The 18,573-nt window shown below is 29.0% G+C and overlaps 1 protein-coding gene across 5 annotated transcripts in view; it reads left to right on the top strand.

The window, feature by feature from the left end:
- Nucleotides 1-18,051, top strand: part of LOC107444551 (maternal embryonic leucine zipper kinase) — a 28,529-nt gene extending 10,478 nt beyond the window's left edge. For 4 of the 5 annotated variants that reach the window (XM_087165296.1, XM_043038758.3, XM_087165304.1 and 1 more), the window contains exons 8-17: nt 3,451-3,549; nt 4,118-4,282; nt 5,260-5,346; nt 7,570-7,677; nt 8,814-9,069; nt 9,908-10,013; nt 12,662-12,845; nt 15,758-15,864; nt 16,603-16,843; nt 17,937-18,051. In XM_087165296.1, coding sequence (XP_087021422.1) covers nt 3,451-3,549; nt 4,118-4,282; nt 5,260-5,346; nt 7,570-7,677; nt 8,814-9,069; nt 9,908-10,013; nt 12,662-12,845; nt 15,758-15,864; nt 16,603-16,807 — 1,317 coding nt within the window. In that variant the 3' untranslated portion in view covers nt 16,808-16,843; nt 17,937-18,051. Of the gene's footprint in view, nt 1-3,450; nt 3,550-4,117; nt 4,283-5,259; nt 5,347-7,569; nt 7,678-8,813; nt 9,070-9,907; nt 10,014-12,661; nt 12,846-15,757; nt 15,865-16,602; nt 16,844-17,936 lie in introns of those variants that run through there. The other variant, XM_071179727.2, reaches the window with a different exon arrangement.
- Nucleotides 18,052-18,573: the final 522 nt, after the last annotated feature.

Here is an 18,573-nt window from a genome sequence, read left to right as displayed (position 1 = left end):
TCTCCTGGTTTTTAGAAAACTTTTGCATTTACCTGGTATTTAATTTAATAATTAATAATTTGCATTTAATAATTAGCATTATTGGAATTAACCTGGCATTTTAGAATATTCCCTGAAATTGAGTAAGTTTTCTAAAAAAATCCCTATTGAAATAAAATTTTTGTACAGATTATTGCTTGCTTGCTTGAAGAATTAAGTAAGCATTACTTATACATAATAAAGCAAACCTCATACATAGAAATCAATTCAAAACATTTTTTTTTTTGTTCTAAAATGTTTAGTTTATTTTTATTCAGAACTCTCTTTTTAAATTAATTAAAAAAAATCTTTTACTATCTTTGATGAATTAAATGCCTATTAATATTTGAAATTATAAGTAAACAAAGTACATAGCATTTCAAGTATGTTTAATGTCAGTCATAATTGGAAAATATTGCAGTTTTTCAATTTTGATGACTATATAAGTCCCTAAAATTCCTTATGTGTAAAACATTTAGTACATTATACAGAAATTATCATGGAGTTTATGTTATTTCGTAAAATCTGCTGGATTTTTTCCTATTTGTGTTGGCAGCTATGAGTTTGTTACACTATGTCAACTCTCTAATGTTCTTTTGTTTTTAAGCTATCCTTATTTATTGGTCATTAGAGTTATAAAAATTATTTTTACTCCAGCTTATTATACATTTACTAAAGATTCATATCCTTACCATTTCGTCTAATAACACACTGTTCTATTTTGTTTCAATAACCTCTGCTCTCAGGATAAGGTTTGGATACTTCCTTTACGTGTCTAAACTAGACCCATGAAAGCTGTAGTGCAGCGGAAGAAGACAACTATATCCATGGCTGAACAAAGGTTTTACAGGTCCCGGAACAAAATATTGCAAGCCTCATATTCGGAGCCACAAAAGCCATTTTTTCATATTTTTCAAAATATTTTTATATTCTTTATAAAAAAAATTTCAGTTTTTATGTAGATATAAAGAAAATCTCAGCAATTTTCTTAAAAAAAAAAAAAGAAATAGTTAATACTAGCCCTATATTTATAAGGAATGTTGGTCGAGGCTTTAGCAGTCCCACGCCCCAGGACAATTGTCCCTGTCCCTACTCTTTAGCACAGCCTTGATAACATAATTTTCTAAATAGTTACGAAATAGAAATGTCTGCTACATTTTCACTGAAATTCTTGTATTTCTAAATTTTCCATAAAGTTAACATGTTTACCACGTTTTACCCCACTAGTTAGATACTACCGAGCAATTTGATTTTTTCTAGAAAAAAGAAATCATTTATAAAAATGTTTCATCATTGACTTTTCAAGAACGTCGCATTGTACGCAATTAACCAATGAATATTTTGATTAAGGTTGGCAGTTTTCAGGTTGAATAGTTTAGCTTCAACAGGCCTTCAACTCTTAGCTACCCAGTATTACCATAATTTTCCCTATAGTACAAAGTCCTTTATCCTGACATCCATTTGCTGGAAGCATCTATTTTCTGCATACTTTTTAATAATCAAAATAAGCAAACGTCTTTTCCTTTTTAAATATTTTTTTCATTTTCGTACTCCAAATCGGTTAAGAAAAAAAAATCTTAGTAAATTAAAGAAAAAAAGTTTTTTTTATTTTATTTCTTTCTGCTGCTTTTCTGATAGTAAAATATTTATTTTGTCTCAATAAGCATGTTAATATGAGTTGATGAAAAGACAAAGGCGATGAAGGAAAACAAACTTTAGGGAAAAGAATAAATTATGAATATTAATGGAGCAGAATGTTAGTAGTGTTTGAAAAAAAAAAAAACAACAGCTGATAAGATTTGATTTACTTCATAAGAGTTTTCATTAAAAAAATCTACTTTATTCTGTTCACTGTTTTAAATTTTTTTTATTTTTAAATCAGGTTAATTTACTTTTGAAATTTGCGACTTTTTTTATAATGTTGTTTTTATATCTGCTGTTCATGATGCTTCAAAATTTAACATCTGAAATGGCAATAGACTAGCCATATCACTTTTTTATTTTATTTTTATTTAAACGACTTAAAACTCCTCATGCACCACAAAGTATAGCATGAGGCTTACAGTTGTAAGTAGAAAACAAAAGGAGAAAAATTTACAAATTTGCATTAAAAACAAAATTCCGCAAGGCCGCAAGACTTTCAATACTTTTGACCAGTTCTGATAAGACAGGTGGCCAACAAATTGAAAGACGTCTCAAATCAGTCTTTAAATTCATTCGGGCACTCGCATAGAGACTACAGTGAAGAAGAATATGTTCAGTATCTTCATCAGCATCACCGCAAGCACAAATTCCACTGGTCTGCAGATGGAAACGAAATAAATATCTCTTAAAATTTCCATGGTTTGTTAAAATTTGGGTCAATTTAAAATCAGTTGCAGAGAATTTACATTGCAAACGGTGAAAAATGGATGGAAAGAACCTTTTCGTCCAGAGCGACCGAGACGAAGCAAGAAATTCTGCATTCCAGTCCGCAGTGATTTTATCTCTAGCGATGCGCTTCCAGTGAGAAGCTGGAACAGACACCCTTAAGTCTATTTCACCACACGTAGCTTCCCTAGCCAATTGGTCTGCTCTTTCATTGCCCAAAATACCGCTATGGCCACGAACGTAAGAAAAATGAATAGTTACGTTTTCAAGAGCGTTCAAAATCGAGTGAATTTCCACCACAAGCTTCTCAGTAGAAGTCGTGTCACGCAAAAGAAAAAGTGAAGAAAGAGAATCTGTACAAATGAGATATTTAAAAATTTGGTTTTCACTAAAAGATATTTGTATCCACTTAACAACCAGGTTTATACACAAAAGTTATCAAGCCATATCACTTGAAGAACTGATAATCGCTGGACTTACAACATCTTGCGCTGCTGTAATTGTGTCATCAAATAAAAGCCAATAAGGTGGTCTTATGAAAATAAGATACCAGCAGAAGTGAATTGGAATGCAAAAGCTGTTATATGAAAAGGACCTTTATCCATCAATTGGTTAATAATGGTTAAATATGATCTTGTAAATAATGAAGTTATTTAAAAAATGATAAAGACATGCATGAACAATACAGAATACATTATGAAAAAATATACAAATGAGGAAGATATAAATAAATACAATAATGACAATATGCATTATCTTCCAGAGCAATCTGAAAGTTTTTTTTCCTTGTCGTACATTGTTTTACGAGCTATCTTAAGTACGTAATAATTATTCTTAGATTGTTCTTGTGGAGTTTAAGTAACAATATAATCACTGACTTTACTTACTCACCTTCTAGTATTGATGGAATATCTCAACCTGGTGTCTTATAGTAAAATGTTTGCTTGACTACATTAAATTAAGTAATAATCCTACATACTGCTTAATAAACCTGCATTTCATTTTTTCTGAATAAAAATTTTAAAAAATTCTGAGTAATTAAATTTTTTTTGTTTCTTTTAGGTTGATGTGTGGAGTATGGGAGTGTTATTATATGCTCTCCTTTGTGGCTTTCTACCTTTTGATGATGAAAATGTCACAAAATTGTACAAGAAGATTCAGGTGTGTGAATGTTATTGCTTTAAAATAGTATCCTAATTATCAGTGAGGTGATATTTTTACAGTTTTTGTTTAACAAATAAAAAATGTATGAATGATGAAAAAAAATTATAAAATTCTGAAGCTGAATTAAATCACAAAAAATTTAGCCTAGAATGGTTATTAGTCTCAGCACATATTATCATAGTACAAAATTGAAATTGTTTTAGGAGGAAGTAAAACATTCAATAATCTAGCAATAATTTCATTCTAGAGTTGTCTACAGAGTAATCAGTTATGCATTTTTTTACAGCTGATTTAATTAATTGAGGATTTAACATAAAACGGTAATGGTTTAGCATAGTACAGCACCTATTTAAAATAATACTGTTCTGATTTAATGCAGTGTAATTGATATTTTCTAATTTTTATTTTAAGAATACTTTTGTATTTCTGAGTGTTTTCACGCATTATGCAGATTTGATTTTTCAATATTTTTATTGAATTTACAATTTTTTAGGAAAGCAAAATGTTAGTTTTTCATTAGAAAAATATATTTTCTTCCATAAAAAGAGTTTCTATTTTTTTGCAGAGAGGAAAATATTTCTGCCCACCCTGGTTATCATCTGAAAGTAAAGCCATTCTATCAGAGATGTTGCAAGTTGATCCTGCCAAAAGAATATCAATAGATCATCTTAAAATACACCCATGGTTAATGAAAGAAAATTGTAGTCCAATAATTTGGAGGAGAAAAGAGGTAATTTTTCTCCCTTCTCTCTTTTTTTCTTTAATGAACATTTTTCATCTCATTGCCTTTTAAAGCTATAAGAATTTAAATTTTGTATTGGAAATGCAAATGTTGTTTTTGATCCTAATAATATTACCATTTTGATTTTTTATTGGACATACGAAATATTCTTTTGTGCGCGTGTCTTAAAACTCTCATGAATTAATTTTCGTAAGTAAATGTTGCTAAATGGCAACAATTTATGTGCTAAATCAGGCAGAGATTTTTATAAAGAATCAAGTAGTAATTTAGGTCAAAATGTGCAACTGTCAGTATTTTTTTCTTTAAATGTGTTTTGTAAATATATATTATTTGTATAAACTGTTGTTCATCTCAGGATGTTTAGTACCAACTCTTTTTGTTTTAGTCATCTTCTTGTAGTTTACAAATTCAACCTGCTTTTTTTAAATTTATTTTTTATTTCCATTCATTGTTTTTCCCCCCTTAACACATTTCCCTTTAACATATAAAATATCATGTTGGAAACTTTTTCGTTTAAAAATATGAGCAGTTTTTGAAGGAATTTTGAAGTTGCCTGAAAAATGAAGAAAGATTGTGAAATAGTATGACAGAAATAAAGTTTAATAAATGTATGCCCAAATTTAAACAAGCCATGTTTCAATTTTTCGTTGTATCATTATGAACTGAGTGTTATTTATTTATGCTTGACTTTTTTATAGTCTGATTGTAATAGTCAATTTTAAGTTATGCAAAACACCACCTCTGAAGTTAGTTGTTGGAAAATTATTCTAGCTCTTTGATTGATACTCGTGTAAATCCTCTAAAATTCTTGTCACACAAAAAGAATAATTCGAAAATATTATTCATAATAATTTTCATAGAAGTTTAAACTGACAAAATGGTATTTTTTCAGAATTTTTTTAAACATTTTTTTCCTCCTTGAATTTATCCAAAGGATTGCTAAGTGTTTTTTACTTTCTTTTCAGGATGCTGAATATGATCCTGAGTGTTTAGCTGAATTAGCTGTGTATCACAGATATTCAATGAGGTCTGTTGAAGCAGCCTTGAATAAGGTAAATTTTAAAACCAAATATAACTTTTCCTAAAGATTTATTTAGAGTGTAATCTTGATTTATTTATTTCTACACTGAATTTAATTTTAATTCATACATTGTATTTGTAACTGCCACTGCAGTTATCTTATATTTGTGCACAATGCCATTTAATGATGTGATTCATTTAATTTTGTTTTTAAGTCTATAAAATCAATTATTATATTTTATTATTTATACTAAAAAGGCTTTTCAGTGTAACTTTAGCAAATTTCAATGCATAAAAGAGTATCCAAGTATAAAACAGAATTCCAAACTCACAACAACAAGAAACCTTTTCAGAGAAATTAGTTATAATTTTTGTTAATTAGTTCTGTTATAATTTTTGTTTATTTTTCTGTCAAAATTTTGATTAAAAATAATTTACAATACACGCAAGAATTTTTAGAGAGTTTGGAGACTTTCTTCTAAGCAAACAATCTACTTAAACAAAAGTTTTTTCTGCCATTTGAACATCCATTTGTTTTAAATTTTTACTATATTCTATGGACCACAAATATCTGAATAGGAATTTTTCAAATAACAAAGTTTAAAAGTTGAGTGTTATGGTTTTATCATAAAATATTTTTCATACTTTTGTTTAAGGAATACTAAGAATATTAAATTGTTACTGTAATATATAAATAGATAGTTAACCTAATTTAAGGTAATCAAGCATTTTACTAGGAAATTTTTGATAAACGGTTTGTTCATTGTTAAATGGTTTGTCTTAATACAAGCATTACTTGTGTTTAATGAAGAACTTTTCAATAACTATTGGAAATTTATTTTATATCCGTCGTTGAACAGCCAACCCAGTTTTTGGGTTTGCGACTACTTATGTTCAAATCCGTAACCTTGTAATTTTTGACCAATCCGGAAAACAAGAAAACTCTTGGGTCGGTATCCCCAGAGGTATGATTTGTTATGGGAACATGGAGGACTTTGTGACTCAACAGATTTAATGTGCATCAGTCACCATTTACTACATGGGGAGACTTCGGCTGGCGGAGATTGAACCCATGACCTCTTGGACATGGGCTCCGTGCCCTACCAACCAGGCTATCCCGGCCATCTGGAAATTTATTTGGCATTAAGAATGTTTCCACTGCAATTTCTAGAGCATTGAAAAATAAATATCAATTTCAGAAAGCTTTTAATAATCAAAGATATGGCACTGAGAAAAAATTTTAGAAAGTGGGAGAAAAACATGGACGAGGCTGTAATATAAATGGTTCTATGTAAAAGTTAAGAAAAAATTTAGAAAGCTTTTAATAATTTAAAATATTATATACTAGAAAAAAAATCAACAGTGAGAAAAAAAGTATAAAAGAGGTATTAATAAATTTTCATCAAAGTGCTGCTTCTCTCATGTGTAGACCCTTAATATGTCAATAATAATGTCTTTTTTGCTACAAGTAGTGTATCCTTAACTCCCAAAGAAAGTTAAATCACAAGCAAAGTACAGAGAGCCATGGTGGCTCAGGAGATAGAGCCTACGCGATGGCTGGTCGATACGAATTCTGTTGCTGGCTCACACCGAGCACAGTGCTGATGTAAGATATCCTCAGTGGTAGGAGGATCATGGGTTTGAATCCCCTTGCCGTTGGGCTAACTGTGGGAGGTTTTTCTCTTGGTATAGCAGGAATAAAGGTTGGCTCCATTGAAAAGCCCTTCATAAAGGTTAGTCTGTCACATTGCTTGGACTTCTTCTCTTGTCTTATGGGTTGGTTTTAAAATAGTAAGGCTACAGAGTTGGAACGTTGATAGCCATAAACTCAGAATTATGCCAGGTGTTCAATGCAGGTTGAAATGTAGAAAATAAGAACTAAAGCTCACGCCTTTACTTTTGATTAAATAACAATAAAAGATAACTCATTAAAACACTTTTAATTTCATTTAATAATTTGGCTTGGGTATTACTCTAATTTAACTAAAATTCATTTGATAGGTAAATTGCTTTGATCCCTACTCTCTAGTGTTTAATTATGTACCGAGGTTTTGCTGAACTTTCCATTAAAAAATTTTAAGTCACAGTTACTTCCGATTATCAGCATCTTTTTTCATGAGTTAAAATATTTATGTATTATTTTAGTGCATGTCTACATAATTACTGCTTTCTTATGCTAATTGCTCCTGTTTTCTATTTTTATCAAACTTGTCTAGTTTTGAAATTCACTTGTTTCTTCTAATCTTCTTTTTCAGAAAAAATTTGACTACCTGACAGCAACATATAATTTACTATTATTGAAAAAAAAGTCTGGCAAACCCTTTTCCCTCATTCAAGGGAGAACACCTCTTAAAGAAACTAAGGTGGGTGTCTTATATTAAAATCTAATTTTTTAGGTGTAGAGTCTCCTATGTTTGGTAACTTTGTTACGTAATAGATTCCAAATTTCCTTTTACATGCACTTGGTTCTTTTTGCCATGTTTTGCCTTAATATGTTGTCATGATGAATCATGCACTATAATTCTCAAATCTTTTCCCCCTGTATTCAATGAGTATGCATTGTAAATATTTTGCAAAATATTGTTCAACAGACACTAATGTAAAAAAAAGAAATATATCATTCTTGGTTTTGCAAATTTAATTCTCCAATTATAGGAGGAAATTTCTGTACTGCACATTACTCACTCATTGAATAATATGGAGAAGACAGGTTTCTTGGTGCTGGAAAATCACCTATTGTATTGTACCAGTAAAAACTTTGACTAATGCCCAGGTGGTTAAAAATTTTTGATTTCCATGACATGTAAATAATTTAAACATCATACATTCACTGAGGGCCCTATATTTAATTCATAATGATCAGAGATTCTCCTTACTCACTATAACATGTCAAATGCTGCAAAAATCTTAGTTGAGATGCAGAAATGAAGTTATGGCGTGTAATTTTTCAGCGCAGAAAAAAATGTTCCCCTGTTACACTTTTCCCTAACTCACCATAATGTCAAATTAAAGTTCAAGGTTATGTCATCTTTTTAGAGGAAGTAACATACCTCCTCTTGTATTACTCATTAAGTGTTAATTGAGGAGAAGGGGTACAAGTAAATGCTACTGTTTCTTAATTTTAATGATGTGCTTAAGTTATTTAAGATGGTATTGCAAAATCAGTTCATTACATAACTGTATTAATTATAAATACTTTTGATGTTATATCATTGCTAGTGTTCATATTATTGTTTTTCTATGTCAAGCTGCTGTGTTCTAGCTTGTTTACTTTTGTAATGTAGTGAGTTTTCTAGGGAAATTCTGTGCCTTAGCAGACATCTGTTTTTCTTCACGACCATTTGTAAATATTCCTTTACAAAGCATCATTTCAAAATAAATTATTGTTGAATTGCTACCAAGTCGTCTTGTTAATTTTTCTCATCATTGTGTTTAAATAACTCTGTATCTAAACTAACAATGTTGCACTTTTATAATTTCTGTCATTATTATTTCTTAGGCTAACACTAATTTGCTTGAATCTTTCGATACTTCTCCAATCATCACGAGGCTATCCATGGACAGCTTAACAAATTCTGAGCTACTAATTTTAGGAAGTCCGAAAAATCTGAATGGTAGTCCTAAAACTCACTCACCTGCTCAGGCAAAGTATAAAAATTTAGTTGAAGACAAAGAAAATTTCATATTACCATTAATTCCATCACCAAAAAAGAGTAAAAAGTCAACACCCAAAGGGAACAAGCTTGATAAGTTTGGTAGAGTATCTTATTTTATTTCTGTTTTTAAATTAAATATCAGCTTAAAATTGTTGCTCATATTTCTTTTCCTATGACAAAAACTAAATTTTCTTTATTGAGTCAATTTTTCTTTTTATTGTTATTGTTTTCATTCATTGTCTTTAAATTTTTAAACATTTATCTTCAATGTATTAGTTTGTTTTATATTACTTCACCTGCATTAGTTTTATTCATATTGTGTATCACATAAGTAAGATGGAAGAGTATGAAAGTTTACCTATTTAAGATGAACTTGAATTTAAATTCTCATAAGTACTATTTGATCATATTTAAGTTTAGGGTTGTATGTCAAGTTCCTACTCTTTTATGATAAAACTCTTCATTCTATAAAATCTTTTATATTTTTTAACTGTATATTTTTTATAACTGAACAGCCAACCCAATTTTGAGTTTATGACTATTAATGTTCAACTCTTTAGCCTTGTAGTTTCGATCACAAACTAGAAGATAAGGCAACTCCTGGATCAAGTATAGGGAGAAATTTTTCTTCACGGAGTACGTTTCGATGGAATTTAATCGCATTTGCGTTACACAAATAGAAAACCTCATTTAGTGGCGCTTTTTTCCCTGAGCCACCATAACCAATCATTTCTATTGATAAATAGAAAATTACGTACCTTAAAATGTCTTTCTTTTAACGGTCAAAGATGAATAATATTTTATTTATTTTTGATACTACAGGCTAATGTTTTGTTGTATTCTGTGGCAATATGATATTTAGTAAATTTATTTATAATGTTAATTAACCAAATATGTCAATGAAAAATTTTAACTTTTTTTTGTTCAATTAATTTAGCACCACAACAGTCTAGGATAGTTGCATATACTGGTTCATTAGATACTGCTGTTGATCAAGTGGGAGATGCATCTGAAAGCTCAACTGCTTTTGTATCTGAGAAAAGGTAATCTTTGATATTATTTGATTCATGATTTAAGAAACCTTAAAATAAAAGCCTTTGGTTATCTACTGATTTCTTAAAGTTTATAAAAAACATGAATATACAAAGAAGTGATTTTGTACAGTTATCTTGTGATGGGCCAAACTGCTTTGCATCCATAGTTTGGACAAGTGAATAATACCAGAATAATAATAGACATTGAATAATACGTTTGAGGTCCTTTAATTTTATGCATTGTTGGAATGTTTCCCTATTTTACTTACAATAAAAGCGGGACTTAAACTTTCATTCTTTGCTTATCACTACTAAAAAAAAGCACAATAATAATAATTGTTTTTTAATTGTTCTGACCTGCCATAAAAGTGTGATTGTTGGTGTCACCTTAACAATATTGGCATCTCTTGGTAACAAGGGGATACCTAGAATCACAAATTTGCTGAAAGTGCAGGTTTGTAGTCCTATTAGGATCTTGCCATTCGCCATTGTGGCCTTGTGCTATAGTCAATGATGTGCAGTGTACAAAAAAAGAGGAAAAGTTATCACCATGCATGGCTTCTGTTTTAATGATTGAATTAATTGCTAATCTTAATGGTTTAGAATGCGAAAATCAGCATTGAATTGTATTGTAGAATATATATTGTCTGACCATCTCCTTGCATAAGCTTATAGTTTTGTATTTCCATGAATGAGGCTAGGTTAACCACAGAAAGTTGTAGCATGGAAGAATTTCCAGATGAATTGGAGTTCGTTGTGAGAAATGAGGGAGAAGTTCATGACACCGCTGAATGCTAGGTTCTAAAGAGGAGAGGATTGACAGAGGTTTTTACAAGTAATTAGGAATAAGCAGGGATGAGATTCTTCCGCGGATTCGCGGATTTCCGCTTTTTTTCAGATTTTTCCATTTTTCCCGCTAATTTCCGCTGAAATTTTTTTTTGCCCAAGTTAAAATGTTTTATGAGGAATTTAATTTTCCGCGAAGGGAAGTTGTTGAAGTCCCTTTTCCTCCCTCTGAAGTTTCTCTAAAAATCATTTCCTTGGGATAAAACTGGTTGACCTTTATACAGTGATGAGATTTTTTTTGTCTCTTGAATTCCAGCCTTTTTATCAAAAACTCCGATTCTCTAAAAGTTTCGTTTTTTTAAAATAAATATCCCGTTTTTTTTAAATTCAGTCATTGAAGTAAAATAATTCTATTTATTTACGATTTTCAAAGATAAACAGAAAATTCAATCTACGCCCTAGCTGCTAACCCTTCCGCATTTTTACTTATTTTAGCTATTTTCTCCGATTTCACGCACAGAAAATAAGATTTTCCGTATTTTTTATCCGTCGGCTGGATAGCTCGTATTTTCGTAATTCAGATCTCGATTTTTATTCACGCGATTTTAATATCAATCATCGATTTTCGTATTTACCTGATTTAAAAGTTGCACATTGCGATTCTTATTTACGCTATTTAAATATCGTATATTATGATTCTTATTTACGACATTTAAAAATCCAATATCGTGTTTCGTATTTATGCATTTTTAAAATCTCGATTTTATTATCAAATCTCGATTTTCGTATTTACCTGATTTAAAAGTTGAACGTTGCGATTCTTATTCAGGCGATTTAAATATTGTACAGTGCGATTCTTACTTACGAGATTTAAAAAATCAATATCGCGATTTGTAATTACGAGCTTTTAAAGCCCTATGTAGCAATTCGTATTCACGTGAGCTCAAAATCCAATATCATGATTCGTTTTTGTGGTTGTAATATCGCGCGATTTAAAAATTATGCATCGTGATCAAAAAATTAAAAAATCATGATTTGTATTTTCGCATTTTTTAAATTCGATGTAGAGTTTCATATTTACGTGATTTAAAAGTCTCATATCGAAATTTATGTTCACATGGTTTACAAATTTAAAAATCGCACTTTTTTGTCAAATTTTTGTTTATATATATATATATATATATATATATATATATATATATATATATATATATATATATATATATATATATATATATATATATATATATATTTCCTTTTTTTCTTCTTTTTTTTTTGTTTTTTGGATTTCCTCTTTTATACTTTCTGACTACTCTCATCCCTGAATAAGAGATGTTCCAAGAGGAAATGATCGTTAGTGTCAACACCTTAGCAATACAGGCAGTTTTCTTTGGCAAAAGTTTAACGATTTTTTTCTTATTTTTAAAAAATGAGCAATAATAGCTCTACTTTCAGGATTTTTCTTGCGAAGATTATACAGTTCTCAAAGGAGAAGAAAAAAGGGAAAAGTTATGACTTTACTTTAAATTTTTACATTAGCATATTTAATTAAAAGTGAAAATAAAAACTGATAATGGTTTACATTTTGAACCCTTTATGTAATTTTTTAAAACTAATATGATTTTTAAAAGCTTCACTATTTTTTTCATGGATAGTCCTAATAATCTCTTAAATGAGACTTCAATAGTTATTTTATAAATAATCTGAGGATCGCTGTCCATTATTGAGTTAAAGGAAGATATGCTTTTAATAAATCAAAATATCTAGCTATTTTTTCAGATATTTCTAAAAAGTCTTTTGTTATGCTTTTTTCCCGAAAATACTTTTGTTAAAAAATTGGTTCGATAAAATCCATTTTTGTTTCTTTTTAGAGCTGTTTCATTTGAATCTCCAACAGCAAATGTTACTCCTAAACGTAGACCTCCGAGACATGCAGTAGGTTCTTCAGCAAAAAAGGTTTTTGGAAGCATAGAAAAGGGTCTTGACTGTATGAAAAATTTATTCACTCCTAAAAAGCGAGTCTGTGGTAGCATGAGCAGACCTCGTCAAGTCAAGGTGATCTTATTTTTTATTTATTTAATTATAACATTCAACTGAACTATCTTATTTAATTTCCATTAGCTCGTTTCTTATTCAAATTAACCAGAATAAAATAAAAAAGCGGTGCATTTTTGTTAGCTGGGGGTGAATTCTGCTGGCTATTTTTTTCCTTTTTCGCTATGTTTTATAACTATTTTTATAAATAACTATAACAAAATGACCATAATCCAATGATAAAGTCATACATCTATTCATTTATTTTTTGGCAAATGCAGTAACAAATCATGCTAGTTGGAGTTTTGTAGTTAGATAATAGTTGATATAGTCTATATATAGGCTTACAGTCTACATATTGGTCTCAAAACTATTATGAGTTGTTAAGTGTTCCATTAAACTGGAATGGAAACAGCATACAAAATATCTAAATAAATAATTCTGAACTTAAAAATGTATATATAGAGTAAATTATGTTTTAAAGTTTATTGTTTGCCTTTTTTTTAAAGTGTGGTATCAGGGGTCTGTTTAGAAGAAATTTGGGTCCGTTAACGGACCCTTCACAAAATATCTTTTCATAAAAACGGACCCTTCACGAAATGATTTTTCTTTTAATCGGACCCTTCACAAATTTGTTTATCTTCATTATTATTTTGTTAATTGAATAAACCCTTTCCAGGGCAGAAAACAAGAAAGATTGATGTAAATGAATTAAGTTTTGTCTTCGGCAGACGATTCTTCAATTATTCGTCCGAAATTAATATTCTGCGTTCAGCAGTATAATGAGCAGCAGAGATGCAACATACAAATACCAAATATTTGTATGTAGCATCTCTAATCATGGTTGCCACTCCACAGGGAGAACAGGGAAAACCTGGAAAATACAGGGAATTTAAAAATCACCTAAAATAACAGGGAAAACGCAGGGATTTTTTGATTTTTTCTTTACAAACTGGAAAAATACAGGGAATTTAGTTTCTTATTTTTGTCTTTTAAAAAATGGTGATCACTCAAAGCGTAATCAGGGTTGCCACTCTACATGGAGAACAGGGAAAACCTGGAAAATACAGGTAAAAATCACCTAAAATAACAGGGAAAATGCAGGGAATTTTGATTTTGTTTCTTATTTTTGTCTTTTAAAAAATGGTACCCACTCAAAGCGTAATCTATGGGATATTTAGCCATGATATTTCAGCTATACTAAACTATTTCACTTACTATAACATTATTTAAATATGTTCAGCTGTTTTCCCACCAATTAAAACTAATAAATATAGTTAGCCCTATATAGCTCACAAAAGAGCACAGTAATTGTTGTTTCCTTTTAATATATTGTGTATAATAGTACAGGGAAAACACAGGGAATTTTTTTTCCAGATTTGAGTGGCAACCCTGGTAATCTATGGGATGTTTAACCATGATATTTCAGCTATACTAAACTATTTCATTTACTATAGCATTATTTAAGTATGTTCAGCTGTTTTTCCAGCTATTAAAACTAATAAATATAGTTAGCTCACACAAGAGCCCAGTAATTGTTGTTTTCTCTTAATATATTGTGCATAATATGGACAGGGAAAACAGGGAATTTTTTTTCCAGATTTGAGTGGCAACCCTGCTAATTTAGAAGCAGCAATTGTTGTTTATTTTTTAAAATTTAATTTTTTTAATTACAATTTTACAGTGTTGAGCATAATCTTGTATGTCTATACAATTTAAAAACTCCTTGAAATTTTTTTTTTTTTGCAATAACGGACCCTATTTGCACAAATTCATAAAAGCGGATCCTGGTGAAAGAATGTGAGTAATTTTTTCACAATTTCACGAAAAACGGACCTTTCACAAAATGTCTGGACAGACCCCTGGGTATATTTTCATTAACAGATGTTCAGATAAAAAAATATCAAAAAACTAAAATATCAGAAATTTCTTTATACTTCTAATACTTCGATTTTGTATACCATTGCATTCAGTGATAAAATGACTTGTAAATTATAGCCTTAGGGTCGAAATTTATAAAATTCAAATCAAAACTTCAACGGCTTTAGTCTTCAAAATATTTCTGTATTCTTCAGTTTATAGTGACAATGGGATCAATCGCTAATAAACTTTCAAACCTTAGGAAAAATATAGTGGTTTGAAACAATGTTTTACAATATAAAACATACTTGCCAACTTTAAATCTTGTCGCTTGTAACTAGCTTGTGAATGGCAATTTCGCACCCTGATCTAAAGTATTTTAAATTCCAAAAATGAAAAATGAAAAATTTTTATCCATAAAAATTCTAAGCCAAACATCAAATGCCTTAGTCTTCAAAATTGTTCTATATTTTTCAGTTCATTGTGACATCACAAATAATAGTGAGTAAACACAAACTCTCATCCTTGGGAAAATACGATGATTTGATTTAAAACACAGTATTTTACAATACAAATCTTACTCACCAACCCCAAATGTTCTGTGGTCAGTAGAAAGATGGTAAATGAAAATTTCGCACCTTTCTCTAAAGTATTTTGAATTTCCCTTTGTTCCAAAGATAAAAAACTAAGTTTTTTAAAATGCAGATTGAACCTTTTTTAAGCAGATTATTAATCTTTTTCTATAGTTATGACAAAAAACTAGGACAATACTTGTTGTTTACAAATTTGAAGCAACTGAAAAATATAGTTTAAAATGTGCACACAAAGAAATATTTGTGTGCACATTTTAAACTATATTTTCAGTTAAATACCTTTTGGTAATTTTATACTTGTCTGAAATAATTTATCTCTTTAATTCATGTCATTCAATATCAAAGAATATATTATTTATAAACCAGGAAGAAATTTATTCAGGTCTGTTCTAACTTCTTGTGATGTGTTAAAAGTTGTTACTTTAATATATATAAGCCAATTATCACTTTAATTTATTGTGACGTAATGTTCAAATTTAGAATCTTTGCAATGTTTCTGCAACCAATGACAAAGTTACTGCTGAAGAAGTGCTAGATTCATTACAGAATGCTTTACTTCGAAAAGGAATCCCTTGTAAACAAAAAGGGTGAATATAATTTTTTTTAATAAGAACATATTAACCATTTATAGGTTTGAGTATAGATCTAAAGTATTTTAAATATATGTAAGAAATATTAGTTTTGTATAAAAGCTTTTTGTCAAATTCATAAATTTTAATTGTAGCTTATTTTTTATAGGTATTATAAAAATTCAATTTAACATGTTTTTTATTATATATAGTATTTTATTAACAATGAAAGGGTTATTAATATAAAAATTGCAGGCAGTTGTGCATTTATAATGTAGCTAAGTTTTACTTTGTTTTTAAATAAATAGTGTAAGTAGTAAGTGTAATCAATCAAAAAGAATATTGTATTTGTTATTTTATTTTTCTGGTGTCAATTGCTTAAACAATTTGGATGTAAAAGTAACTTTCAGTACCATCTTAAACACTCATATATATTTATAATATATTTATATTATTGATGGGTATAAAATATGTTTTGTTTAAATGTTCATTACTTAATTTATGTTATCTGTCTTACTTAATTTTTATTATATCTATTTATGTAAATTAAAAAAATGAAACTAAAAAGTCAGTACATAGCCTTTTAACTGCGCATTGTGTTCATCAGTTTACTATTGGTTTTTAAAACTTTTATATGGTGTCAGAATTTAGAAAATAAATGCAGAAATTCAATGAATATTAATTAAGTATATTTTGGATTTTTTGTTTTTAAAGGTCGCGTTTTAAATCTTGGTTTTATGGTCTATTTTTATACAGATTTATTTTGCGAGGCAAAGTTTGTGAAGGAGGTCGAAAATGTCTTAGGTTTGAACTAGAAGTATGTGAACTGCCCAAGCATCAATCAGCTATTGGAGTCAGGCGTAAGCGACTTGAAGGTGATGCCTGGTACTACAAAAGAGTCTGCGAAGAAGTATTGCGCCTAGCTCTTCTTGATAAAAGTGCCTTATATACTGATGTATAAATTACTTATTCACAGATTGTACATATATTTATAATTGTAAGTACTACGAACAATTTATCAAAGTTTTCAGTTGAAATTTAATTTAAAAAAAAATAGTATTTTGAATTTGTTTTGTTCTGTTTTAAAGTTTGGCAAATAAACATATTCAAAATCGAAGTATTGTAACACAATTAGTAACTTTTGCTGCAATAGCTAAGAGTTTAAATATTTGAGTTGAAACTGGTTTATTATCCAAACAAGATAAAAATTAAACTGCACGCGTACAATAAATGTTTTAAAATTAAGTTACTTGGTATCTTCTACATTAGTGAAAAGTTTTACCTTGAAAATTAATGTTTTTTCTGTATGAAAACGTTAGTAAAACAGCATATGTGAAGATTACTAGCATTATTACTACTATGTACTAGCATTATTGTATTTAGAAGCACAGAGAGTAACAGCTTTATTAAGTATGAATATTTCCATAGCTTAACTCAAAAAGTTGAAGGGGAAGGATGAAAAAAAAAACTCTGTGGATATCTGTACGTGCTAGTGCTAACTTGTATTCGGTAATATGATTTTTTTCCTCCAAATATGTCACCACAGAATCTAACTTAAAGGTCCAATAAAAATATCACAAACTTTAGAGTACAGTGGAACTTAGCAATATCACCTATATAATGAAAATGGATTTTTAAAAAAATGGCAAGTGAACATGGCATCATTTGTTGAGGCACGGTTTTTGTTACATTTTTATCAATAAATGGAAATTTTTTAAAAGTTTTCTCATGTCTTTTACATATTTCTAATAAATTATAGTATTTTACTGAATTGATATATGTATACACTCTTGTATAGAAAGAAGTTGATCAAAATAAAGGAAACTATTCTAACTCTATGTAAATAACTTTTCTTTAAGCGGCAAATGTTTTGGAAGATTTTACATAGCAAAACTGTTTGTGCAATTTAAAAGGTCATGCTTAAATCTTTTAGAAATATCTTTTTCTAATGATATTTCATAGAATAAAAGAAAAAGTTAAAGTTTTCAATTTGGGGAAATTTTAATTCTTATTTATTGTTAATTTACATTTGTCTGTTTTATTTTGAGTATATTTGTGTGTATATACATTTCTAATATTTTTCTTTTTAGATCCAGATGTACATTCAATCACCAGTCACGACGTTTATGTATTTTGTATTTGCATTTAGATTGTTAATTTGCTCAGTATTTCATAATTTGTAAATAAATTCACATAGATATATTATTATTATTGTGGTTTAATTTGTGCTATAAACATTTTAATTCATTGATTCTATTTGTGAAGTATTTATCTTAGGGTTTATTAAAATGAATTATTTTTAACAATGTGTATAATCTCTTGTTTTAAATTTTTATTAAGGATTCTAAAGATAAAATGCGTATTAAAGGCAGTCTTTATAGAACAATCTATACACGCATATCCAAAGTCATGTTAAACATACATTTGAGATTCCATCGAACTATTTATATTTACAGTAAAAGTTCATTGGAAAGACAATTCCTACCCGCTAATGAAATTGTTGCCATAGCAAGCTTGTTATTTACAAATATGCATATTTAATGTTAAAATAGCAACAAACTAACTAAGACTCTTTTATTTGAATGATTATTTTTAATTAAAATACAAAGATGCCAATTACTATGATTTATACAGAATTATAACGATTTCTTAGTCAAGATCACTTCTTTGTGGTTGAGTAATAAAAATTAAGTTTTTAGTATTTCTGATAACACTCTATACACGTAT

This window comes from Parasteatoda tepidariorum, chromosome 1 (assembly GCF_982258835.1).
Source record: "Parasteatoda tepidariorum strain Cologne lab strain chromosome 1, Ptep-v5.0, whole genome shotgun sequence".
Taxonomy (NCBI): domain Eukaryota; kingdom Metazoa; phylum Arthropoda; class Arachnida; order Araneae; family Theridiidae; genus Parasteatoda; species Parasteatoda tepidariorum.
Note: the sequence above shows the minus strand (reverse complement) of the source record. Positions and strands in the feature narration are given on the sequence as shown.